Source organism: Lampris incognitus, chromosome 12 (genome assembly GCF_029633865.1).
Source record: "Lampris incognitus isolate fLamInc1 chromosome 12, fLamInc1.hap2, whole genome shotgun sequence".
Classification (NCBI taxonomy): Eukaryota; Metazoa; Chordata; class Actinopteri; order Lampriformes; family Lampridae; genus Lampris; species Lampris incognitus.
The window spans coordinates 26,575,622-26,587,870 of record NC_079222.1 but is presented as its reverse complement, the minus strand read 5'-3'; the positions used below and the strand labels follow the sequence as shown (position 1 = coordinate 26,587,870).

Here is a 12,249-nt window from a genome sequence, read left to right as displayed (position 1 = left end):
TGTTGGAATTAAAATATGAGAAAATTTATCTAAGTGTGCCTGTCTGGTGTTTTTTGTTTGTTTGTTTGTTTGTTTGTTTGTTTTAGAGAGGCACCATACATTTCAGATGTAAACCTAATTTTACTTAGTGTTACGATAATTAGTTCTCGGTGGTCCCATTGAGATAAAATAATTTCTTTCGGTCATGGAAATTCAGTAAAAGGTTTTGGAGAAGTCATGGAAAATCATTGGTGAAAAAGTGTAAGAACCCTGGCTCCAGCATCCCCGCGACCGTAAAATGGATGGATGGATGGATGAATGGAATATGTTGTTCTGTGCATACGCCAGTAGGTGGCGCCAATGTTATGAAAGCTCTGTCAGTCTGTAAACGTAAAGAAGAAGAGAATAAGAAACGATTTCTCCGCGCTTTACTTACTTATTTTTACTTGCTTATACATACACTGCCTACACAGCATGCATCCAAACATAACAATCTTGTTCAGGAAGTCTGTGCAGTAAATGGGCAAAAATCTGAGCATGCGTAGAGGCGATATCAGAACTGTGGATTACAGGCGCCATTTGCTTTGGCTGTGGAAATCGTTACGATGTTCATTCGTTGCCCTTCATTTTATCTGCCATTGTGGCGCTCGTTGATCCAACGCCCGTCCAACCGCATCTGACATACCCACCTACTGCGATCAGTCTCACGTTTGTCCAGCAACGCAGTGGCTGTCCTTTGGACATCTGGCGTTTAGTTAACCCGTTCGGTCTGTGTGGCTCGATGTACGGTAGCCCCGCAGAAGCAAGCCAATGTGTCTCGGTTTGTGAAGACGGACGTACTGTTAACAATCGCGCTGAAGTGGTGTGCCGCCCCACTCTTTGCAAGAGTGCATTCATATATAAATATAGCCATAACGCCTCTCATGTGCATTAAATGTTTTTATTGATGTACTTAACTAACGGGTCCAAACATTGCAAGTATATATGACAACCTCCTCACAGTTTGCTATTTTCTGAAAGGACAATAGTGTACAAGTAGGATTCGTGTTGACTAAAAAGGGAGTCCAGGCTTCGTCCAGGTTTAATAGACAAGAACAAGTGATTAGAAAACGAGACTGCACTGACATGACCACTGGCTTAGAATTTTAAGCCGTTTTAATGTATTTTTAATTGTAAGGCATGCAATGTCTCATGTAGTTGAAATAACTTGGAAGTGGCAAGACAAGGCCATTTCAACTGGTATGAAGTGGAAGTAGGCAAGCTGGGACACATTCATTTGCTCAACAGTGTGTTAATGACTTGTGTGCTACATTGTATTTTACCCCAGTAATGCCCAACATCTTCACTGCAGGTTGGCATTCACCTGCACTCCTCCCTTTTGACACTTCTGCCTTTATACTGAAACGTTAGTGGGGATTAATTTGCCTGTCTAAAACATTGCTAAGTCACCCTTAGTGGGCATGCAATTCAACTGCTGCACTCAAGTTTGCATGTCAAAGGATGGTAAACGAGGCACTGCTAGGTTTTGAGATCGAAACTGCCTTGGCAATGCCCCCTCCCCCCTTTTATGTTAGAGGTTCAAATTAGACTATTGGTATTGCAGATGTAACCATTTGACGATCTTCACCCTAGAGCTGAATTGTTAAATTAAATTAAATCAAATTAATTTTATTTGTATAGCCCAATATCACAAATTACAAATTTGCCTCAGTGGGCTTAACAGCAACACAACATCCTGTCCTTAGACCCTCTCATCGGATAAGGAACAACTCCCTTTAAAAACCCTTTAACAGGGAGAAAAAATAGGTAGAAACCTCAGGGAGAGCAACAGAGGAGGGATCTCTCTCCCAAGACGGACAGCGTGCAATGGATGTTGCATTACCAATTCTGTTCCAAAAATGTAAGCATAATACATATTCAGCCATAACAAAGCTCTGTATAGTTGTGACATCTTGTTGTGCATACATACTTACCTCCAGTATTCAATTATTCCATTCTTCTTTTTGTGATATATGCAAGTACTAGAAGCTACTGAGTGAAATTTATCATAAGCATACTCTGCCAATGAATTTGATTCTGAAAAACATGTTAGCAAAAATCCAGTCATTTAATAGCTAGGTTAATTCAAACTCATTACTTACTACAGCAACCACAAGCAGAAAGCAAACGTATGAGGACAAAGAATGACATTAAGAAAATCCTTTATTCAAAAGAAATTTTACAAATCATAGTCCACCTATGGGCCAAGTCGGTCAGAGGTCCACACATCATAAAAAAAAAAGTGATGATCACAGTCAGTGTGTCACTGTTGAAGTTTACACTTTACATAGATGTTTATGAAGGAAGCAGAAAAATATCGCTTCTCACATTGGCTCTTTTCCAAAAAAAAACAACCCAAAGAACAAAAAAAAACCATTCAATATTTTAGGGACAAGTCTACACTGACATGACATAACTGGAAGAATTTGTTGCCTAGTACTGATATTCAAAAATGCAGCATTAGAATTGGCAAGACAGTTGCTTCACTAGTTTTGGACAATCTGACAAGCCAATACTTAAGCTGTGAAGATTAAAACTCTTAATTTCTTTATAAAAGAAATTAGTATATTTAAATGGGCAGTTATCTTGCTCAACTTATCCTGCCTCTTAAAATACCCCCTAAGGTGGTGATTTTAAAATGTAAATGTGGGACAAGGGTTGGGGGGGGGGTGTTCAGGGGATCTGATCATGGAATGTAAAAATGCAAGCAAAAAGGGTTCATCCTATGTAGACCTGGGGTCAAAAAAACAAAAACAAAAAACCAACAAAAAAAACCTTCAGTTACAAAACATTTAACTAACATCAATTGCGGACCTTCTACCGATAGTGGCGTGGTGGTGGACTATGGTGCTGCAGAGGATGTCTCCTGGCAGGTGGACTATGGCGGGACATAGCATGACGTGGTGGTGTCTGGTACCGTTGCGGAGGAGATCCTCTGTTCTGGTAGGGTGGTGAATAGCGTCCTCTGGATCTGGAGCGGGAACGTGATCGACCCCAGCTTGGTGTACCCCTCTCCTCATAGACACGGATATATGCAGTCTCACCCTGCAAGGGTGGCATAAAAATACACCTTATTACCTAGAACATTTTATTCACTTGGTTCATAGGAAGCAAATCTGACCACTTGACTAAACAGGTAGTGATACACACCTGATGGGAACGAAACTCAGTCCTGTCCAACCTACGCAAAGCATATTCCATATCCTCTCTACGGAGGAACTCGACCACTCCCTCACCATCCCTCTGCACATCAGCAAAGCACACATCTCCTGCTTCACGCATGTGGTCTTTCAGGTCTTGCCAGCTCCCAGTTGGTGGCAATCCTGAAAAGGGGATACAAAAAATAAATAAATAAAAAAGATCAACAATAACAATAATAAATCATCTTTAGTTCTATTGGCAGCAAAATGTCAATGTCACTAGGTTTTACATTAGTTGGTAAACAAGCTAATACTTTGATAATAAACATGCAAAAACAAATGTATAACTGTATATAAATGCTAACTTCAGAATTTCCAGACCAAAGCTTCTTGCCTTGACCGAGTGCAATGTTTATAGAAAGTGATCTAGCTTTAAAATTTGGCCAAGTCAGATAGCCATAATACAAATGGGAGAAAATAAGTCCTATTAATATGTCACATAAAAATCAATGTGTATAAACAGGAAAAAGACAATACACCTACCAGTCATTATGGCCGGTGTTTGAGGTTATGCAGCCAACATGACCAGTTTGAGTTTACCATTTTGTTTCTCATGATTTAAGCAGTTGATTTGACCTCATCCATTTAGTCCCCTTGACCTCCAGTCCGCCATGAGAAAGAGAGAACACAAAACTGCCTATGACTCCTAACGTCCACCTACCAGTCACTATGACGCGGAATTCGGATCTGCGGGTTGGGGGTCCAAACCTCCCCCTAGGTCCTCCTCCACCACCTCCTCCTCCCATAGTACCACCAAATTTAGCTCCAGAAGATCGTGGATATTCTACACGTAGCTTGGAATCTCCATATCCATACCCATTCCTTCCATATACGGCATCATCCGCATCCCTAAGAGAAGAGAGCACAGAACTCCTTACTAAAGCACGCCTGTTTCACTAAGGGACACACACTTGGCAAAGACTCCTCCATCCATTCCCTGTAGTCAGTCAGTGGAGATTTTACTAAATCACAAGAGTTACGTTTCCAACAAGAGGAATGTGATTCGACTTGGATCATCCCAGAAACTCACCGTGGATCTTCAAAGCGAACGAAGGCAAAGGGGATAGTGCCTCTATTGTTCTTCAATTCAATATCCCGGATTTTTCCATATTTGAAGAAGAGATCCTCTATGTCTCTCTCCTGGACATCCATTGGAAGATTCCCCACATAGATTCGTCCATCCGCCATGGTGGTTAGAGGACTGGTTCTGCTAACACAGAATGGAGGCACCTGCAGGCTTTAAGCTCACTTCTTGTTCTCACAAATAGCTGTAGAAGTGGTCCTTAATCCTAACTCTAGTTCCAATCCAAAACTTAGTCCATCCGCCTCCAATTCCTTAATTTAGATATTAAAATTATAAAACCAGGGATGCAGCCATAGTAGTAAATGATGGGCTCAAGACAAACAGCACAGGACCTTGGATCCAAGCCTGAAAGCTTTAAAACACAGGGTAATGAATGTCTGTCACCCTTAGAAGTGGTTACAGTATCATGTTTACCATTTATTAAAAAATATAGGGTAGCATGGAGAGATTTAATTATACTTTGAACAACAATTGATCTCCACTTTACCCTTCCCACAAATAATCTGTCAGTAAGAACAATGCATTCAAACAGGGCTGTTGCAATTCTTGAATGCATCAGACAAGACTGACAGAAACAAATCTTAGACTTTTAATACAAAACACAACAGTGAAAAAAGCACCTGCTTGTTGCAGCTGTGTAACGGAAGTTAATTTTACAGATTAAGCCCACTTGTCCACATAATAAACAGTTTCCCAATTATGCAGGACTCATGTTGCAAACCTCGTTGCAAAGAACTAATCTTAAATTTAAATTTTACAAACAAAATGTTGATCATTCTTTAATTAGTTACAATGCCCTGTTTTCTTGCAATTTATAATAGTATACATGTAAAAAGCAGGGATTTTTAAGACAAATGCACACGGCACATGCATCACGATACCGACGGTGCAAGTTCATTGTAAGAACTGTCTTGGTGCGATGTGAACAAGAAGCATTCGTCTTTTTCAATGATATTAACAATATGATCGCCCCTAAATCCAGTGGCAGAATATATCACTTGTTATATCGAGTCTTGGATAATGTCTAACTTAGACACAATTTAGTTTGTACTACACACCAATACATCATCACCACACCAGTAACATCGCTATGATGGTCGGGTAATACACATTCGGGTCTGCATGCATCATGTCCTGCAACACATAAAATGCTCTAACATGGAAACTGTTGGCTCAAGCAGAGACCTACAGTAGGCTAACTTGATTTTCAAAAAAAATCAAAATATTATTTAAGCTGAGGAGGGCACCGATATCACAAGATTCAACGCTTAATAATAACCGTGGCCAACATTACGTGAAACCTAGACAACTGAGGTGCTCATGAATGGCGCTTCCAAGAAATAGCCTGGACCCCAAGACGGCAACGAGGCCTAGAAACCACCTAGCATTAGTCAAGTTAGCCCTAGCTCCTTTTACAATAAAATGCAACACTTCGCCCGATTGAATTGACTGCCACGCAAGTTACTTATCCCAGCTGTCTTTTCATTGGGTGTTTTGTTAATGATAATTGTGTGATGATGATGATGTAGTTTTATTAACAGGAATGGATACGGGTTTGCCGCTAAATTGATTCATTTTCGGTAGACTGCCAAGTCTTTTCCATTTGCCGCGGTGGCTGCAGGCCTAGTTAGCCACCTAGCTAGACCTCAAGCCAAACTAAATAGGTGCTCGTTTCATCATACTGTTTTTTTGGGGGGGTTGCCGGCATTACTTTGAGGACAACGACTCACATATTCAATACAAAGAAATAAAACAGTCGACGAAGTCCAAATTTTGAACCGCAGTTTAGCTTGACCTACGCTGTGGTTTTCGGGCGCTTTCCCCGTTCCAACAAATGGACAAAAGCTGCTCAACCCCTTTGTTGATAATATACGGAAAGCTAAAGAAGCCGACTAGCGTTAGGTCGTTAACGCGGCCAAATTTGTCCTGCTTTCAATGAAAAAGATGAAAGACGCACAATTAATAACACGAGATTAACAGCCCCACCAAAATAACGAAATTTCAGGATTACCTGCTCAGGAGTAAACGTGCTTTCCCTTTGTAGATGCTAATGTTAGCAACCCGCACACCGTGCCGTGTGAGACCCCCCTCCGCACCGACTGGAAGAGGCTCGGCGCCCTCTTACACTTCTTCGTCTTTTTCTGGCGTCGGTCGAGCACTTTCAGGAGCCATTGCCGTCCCCAGCTGGAGTGGCGCTCAGATAGGTTCAATTAATTCTTGGTATTTCGCATTTGCAAGCAACATTTTCCACAAACCATTAATAGTAACTGTTAAAACAAGTTTAGATCTCCCTTGATATATATTCAGTTTTTTCCCCAATGACACATTTGGGAAAAACTCGGGTGTTTAACCCCAAATAACACATTCCATAACGATGTTTCTTGACAATAAATGTATCTGTATGCTTGATGCAAATGCTTTAGAATGTGTTTAAAATAACAAAATTCATGATTTATAGACAGTGATTATGTCCCTTTTTTATTGTTTTTACTAAATGTAAATATTTTTTCTGGAGCCTCCTGTAATATCTTGGGGTTCTTTTTTTTTCTTCCCCTTTTTGCTCCCCAATTATATCTGGCCAATTACCCCGGACTCTTCCGAGCCGTCGCGATCTCTGCTCTGCAGACTACCACATGTCTCATCCGATACATGTGGAGTCGCCAGCCACTTCTTTTCACCTGACAGTGAGGAGTTTCACCAGGGGGACGCAGCACTTGGGAGGATCACGCTATTCCACCAGTCCCCAGCCCAGCCCAGCCCCCCGGAACAGGCGCCCCGACCGACCAGAGGAGGCGCTAGCGCAGCGACTAGGACACATACCCACATCCGGCTTCCCACCTGCAGGCACGACCAATTGTGTCTGTAGGGACACCCGACTAAGCCGGAGGTAACAGGGGGATTCGAACCATGGATCCCCGTGTTGTTAGACCGCTACGCTACCCGGACGTCCTCTATTTGGGGTTCTGAAGGCTGTGAGCCTTTTGTCCAATTTTAGTTTCCGTAGTACTGCAGTGCGCCTCTCTTGTCTGATAGGGATTGGTTTCACCTTGCTTTTCTTATTTATCTTAGGCAGCGGTGGCTAACCATGTGCCATGGAGAGCCATGTGTATGCTGGTTTTCATTCCAGCCGGACTCCACACCAGGTGATTTCACTGATTAGGAGCCCTTCAACCAAAGAGGGCGAATGTATCGATGAAATCACCCGGTGTGGAGTGGGGTTGGAATGAAAACGTGCATACACGTGGCTCTCCATGACACATGGTTAGCCACCGCTGATCTAAGGGGAATAACGTTTTTTATTCTGAAAAATTAGATGACTGTTGACTGCTCGCAATCTTGCATGAATTGTGATATTGAATAATATAATCATTTCGGTATAACTTTGTGTATATTTTTATTCTGTTCATTGTTTCACTCTCGTCCAGCTTTTTTGCCAGCTCAAAATGAATTTCTGTGCTATTTTTTTTTTGTCTGTTGTGGAGATTAATCAGGACTCTTCATCTAACCTAAGGTTGGAGTCTCTAAAATCAACGCTATCTATAGCAAGTTAAGGTTACACTTTATTTTAGAGGGTCGGAGGAGGTCGTAAATTACCTAGTAATTTCCTAGTAATAAGGTGGTAATTATCACGTAATTTCTTAGAAATAAGGTTGAAATTACATTGTAATTTGGGTTAGGGGAATAGGGTTAGGGGTTAGGGTTAGGGGTAGCTGTAAAATTGCCTGTAAAAACTACCACCTTATTACTAGGAAATTACAAAGTAATGTCAACATTATTTCTAAGAAATTACGTGATAATTACCACCTTATTACTTACAAATTACTTGGTAATTTCCGACCCCCTAAAATAAAATGTTACCCAAGTTAACTGTATTTTCACTCATGTTTAATTGTGAATTGTGGCGAGCCGGGGTGGAAGAATGGAGAGATAGAACTATCTTATCCACAACTCTCGTATCCCACTGCACAAACCCGAGATTACTGTTTAATTTAACACTCGGTCAGAACCGAAATGAACTGACGGGAAAGGAGAGGCAAGAGACAAAGGATTCAGAACGGCAGCGTGTCCCATCCACCGCACGACTCCAGGATCGCTCCTTTATTCTGCCCCTCCCATGGTTGCCGAATTATGGCTTCCCCTAACGAGATCACCCTGGAGCACAAAAATAACAGTCAGTCTAGTCAATAATATAGTCGTCCACCCAGTCCAAGTCAAACAACACAACAACAATCAAAAACATGAACACAACAGTCCCACAATCCCTCACGCTTCCCCAGCGCATAGCCGTCCTCAATCCAGTGCCTTTTCTGCTGCTTCCAATATGTTCCTAATGGCTTTTCTTCTTTGCAGCCCACAAATCCCCAAGAGTCCCAGGACCGGGTGTAGCGACTGGCCTGCAAATCCCCTGCAGCCCACTTCAACTGACTTACAGTGGGCCGTCTACCCATTCCTCTGACTCTAAGGTAGATAGAATGTTTTATTAGCCACACGACCAACACCAGTGGAATTTGTTTTCGGTACACATTAAACTCTACAGCACAATACATCCATGGACAACAGCAGACACTCCACATATTATCACGAACAATGCAGGTACACAATGGCAGAAACAAACACTTTATGCACAACAATGAGGGGAATGGTAGCATTCATGCCAGTGGTGTGTGAGAGACTATAGGGAGGAATTCAATCTTGATAGTTAGGGGAAAACACTATTTGTAAAGCATTTAGTCTTTGTGGACAGTGATCTGTAGTGCCTCCCTGAGGGAAGGAGCTGAAAGAGGTGATGTAAGAAAAGGAAGAGGGAAAAAAGTAAATATAACCCCTATCACTTCTAACAGGGGCTATTTACAAAGTGTTATATTTACATAATAAGTGTCTCTCTATTTCTGCACCATACTGTTAAGAGTTCATGAGAGAGAAATGGCCTGTGTCTGGTGGTTTTGGTGCCCATTGCTCATAACACTTGCCAGAGGGTAGGAGTTCAAACAGGCTGTATCCTTGACTCCTGGGCGTGTGTGTGTGTGTATGTGTGTGTGTGTGTGTGTGTGTGTTTGTTGGGGGGGCGGGGGTCTGTGCTGATTCGGCCTGCCTGTTTGGCAATGATTTTTCTGCTGTCCTTACTGTTCGCTGCAGTCTGTTCCTATCCTATTTTGTTGCTGCTCCAAACCAGACCGTGATGGATGTGCACAGGACAGATTCAATGACTGCGGTGTAGACTGGCTCAACAGCTCCTGTGGTAGACCAAATTTCCTCAATTGCCGCAGAAAGAACATCCTCTGCCGAGCCTTTTTGAAGATGAAGTTAATATTGGACTCCCACTTCAGATCATTGGTAATGGTAGTTCCCAGAAACTTTAAGGTCTCCACGGTGACACAGAGCTGTTGGATATTGTGAGGGGGAGCAGCGCTGATGGGTGTCTCCTAAAGTCCACTGTTATCTCCAGAGTCTCCAAGTTGTTCTGACTACATTAGAGCACCAGCCAGTCAACCTCCTGCCAATATGCAGACTTGCCACCATCCTGGATGAGGCCAATGACCGTAGTGTTGTCTGCAAACTTCAGTAGTATAACAACTGGGTCCTTGGAGGTGCAGTCGTTGGTGTAGAGGGAGAAGAGCAGTGGGGGGAGGACACATCCCTGGGGAGCACCACTGCTGACTGTACATATACCAGAAGTACCCCTGGCCTCACCTGCTGTTTCCTGCCTGTCAGAAAGCTGGTGAGCCAATGACAGATGGCAGTGGATATAGTGAGCTGAGAGAGTTTGGAGGAGATGATTTCTGGAATGATAGTGTTGAATGCCGAGCTGAAGTCCACAAACAGGGTCCTTGCATATGTCAAAGTCAAAGTCAAAGTCAAAGTCAAAGTATCTTTATTGTCACTTACAGGGAAATTAGTTTGCAGCCAGTATAATAAGACTCTCACACAAAAACAAAACACACAAACAGCAAAGCAGAATTGACAACAGTACATAGTGGGCAAGGAGAACCAAATGAGTTCAAATATACAGACCAAGGAAACAAGCAATCTGCAGACAACAGATGAATACTATCTACCATTTAACAACTGGGTGGGGACAAAAGAAGCCTTGTATCTCTGAGTCCTAATACGAGGCATACCCGACCTGAGGGTAACAGCTCAAACTCTGGCCGAAGGGGGTGACCTTGGCACTCCAGAAAGGAAGTAGCCTTTCTGAACACCTTCCTATTATAAAGGTCAGTAAGGTGGGCTTGACTTCTCCCTGAAAACTTACTAGCCCATTTGATGAGTCTATCAAGCTGTTTTTTATTGGCCAGAGTCATTACCAAACCAAGTAACAATACTGTACATTAAAACTGTTGCAACAACATTCTATAAAAGAGAGTCATCATCTGGGAGGAGACATTAAATGTACGCATTTCCCTCAGGAAAAGTCTTTGTTGGACCTTCGTTGATGTGGAAGCAACATGAGTTTCAAAGCACAATTTGTTATCAATAACAACCCCCAGATATTTGTAGCTGTCCACAAGCTGAATGTCAGCACCTTTAATGCTGGTTGGTACAGTACTAGGAGGAGTCTTTCTAAAGCTGATCATCATGTCTTTAGTTTTAGACACATGTAAGTGTAAAAAAGACTCATCACACCAAGATACAAAATTATCGACCACAGGTCCATGTTGTTCCTCCCCCCCTTCAAGAAGACTTACAATCATTGAGTCATTCACAAATCCGAATATGTGTCTATTGGTATGTTTGCTGCAACAGTTATTAGTGTACAAGATGTAGAGTAACGGGGGGAGGCAACAGCCTTGAGGGGAACCGGTTGAAGAGTACAGCTGATTGGAAAAAGAGCAATTAACCTTCACACACTGGGACCTATCCGTCAAGAAGTCCAGTATCCTGCCAACTAGATTAAGATCCAGTTTGAAGAGATGAATTAGCTTTTCTGCTAACAGATGTGGCTGGATCGTGTTAAAGGCTGAGGAGAAATATATAAACAACAGCCTGGCATGAGCATTTGTCCCCTCAAGATGGCAGTACAGAAAATTTAAAAGTGTTATCATGGCATCTTATACACCCCTATCGGGCCTGTATGCAAATTGCGTTGGATCAAGGGAATTCTCCACCTTTGATAAAACCTCATTTTTAATTCATTCATGCAGTCATTCATTCATTCATTCATTCATTCATCAGCTGCTTCCCCGGGGTCGGGTCACGGTGGCAGCAAGCTAAGTAGGGCACTCCAGACATCCCTCTCCCCGGCAATGCCCTCCAGCTCCTCCTGGGGGATCCCAAGGCATTCCCAGGCCAGATTGGACATGTAGTCCCTCCAGCATGTTCTGGATATACCCCGGGGTCTCCTCCCAGTTGGCCATGCCCAGGTAAACCTCTAAAGGAAGGCGCCCTGGAGGCATCCTAATTCGAAACCGCCGCGGACGGGACGCGAACTCGTATCTCCCGCACCGTGGGCGACATCGCTAACCGCTCGACTAAAGGGTCGAACCCATTAGACGAGGGCTAACGTGTCTACTTATCCATGCACGTTACACCCCCCTCCTTCGGGAAGTTTTTTTTTTTGTTGCTAAAGTTTGTGCTTTTTGTACTTTGTGCTCTCTACCCCTGGTGAGATGAGTCTTTGGGTTGCTCTAAACTTTGACTTTGACTTTGATATACTTTATTAATCCCCGTGGGGAAATTCTCTGCATTTAACCCATCCTGGGCAGTGGGCAGCCGCCGTGCAGCACCCGGGGAACAACTCCAGTTCATGCCTCGGTCAGGGCTACAGACAGCGGTACTAACCCTAACATGCATGTCTTTTTGATGGATGTGTGATGAAACGCATCTGTCAACAAACGCCGCGTCCAGACGAATCGACTCAACCCTCCGTGGAAGTGTTAAATAGATGAGAGCGCTTACAAGCATGAAGATTCAAGTTTTTTTTTCATGGGTTAGTGTGGTAGTATGTTG

General features: G+C 42.9%; 1 protein-coding gene across 4 annotated transcripts; it reads right to left on the bottom strand.

The window, feature by feature from the left end:
* Positions 1 to 2,163: 2,163 nt before the first annotated feature.
* Positions 2,164 to 6,404, bottom strand: srsf9 (serine and arginine rich splicing factor 9). 4 transcript variants are annotated; one of them, XM_056290725.1, is made up of 5 exons: positions 6,314 to 6,404; positions 4,249 to 4,425; positions 3,880 to 4,067; positions 3,169 to 3,341; positions 2,164 to 3,063 (listed from the first exon to the last, which is right to left on the bottom strand). In XM_056290725.1, the coding sequence occupies exons 2-5, from the start codon at positions 4,404 to 4,406 to the stop codon at positions 2,836 to 2,838; spliced, it is 747 nt and encodes a 248-aa protein (XP_056146700.1). In that variant the 5' UTR covers positions 4,407 to 4,425; positions 6,314 to 6,404; the 3' UTR covers positions 2,164 to 2,835. The 4 variants fall into 4 exon arrangements, with proteins under 4 accessions (XP_056146700.1, XP_056146698.1, XP_056146701.1 ...); XM_056290723.1 differs by having other exon boundaries at positions 4,249 to 4,654; positions 6,314 to 6,398; XM_056290726.1 differs by having other exon boundaries at positions 4,249 to 4,448; positions 6,314 to 6,392.
* Between the last annotated feature and the right edge of the window lie 5,845 nt (positions 6,405 to 12,249).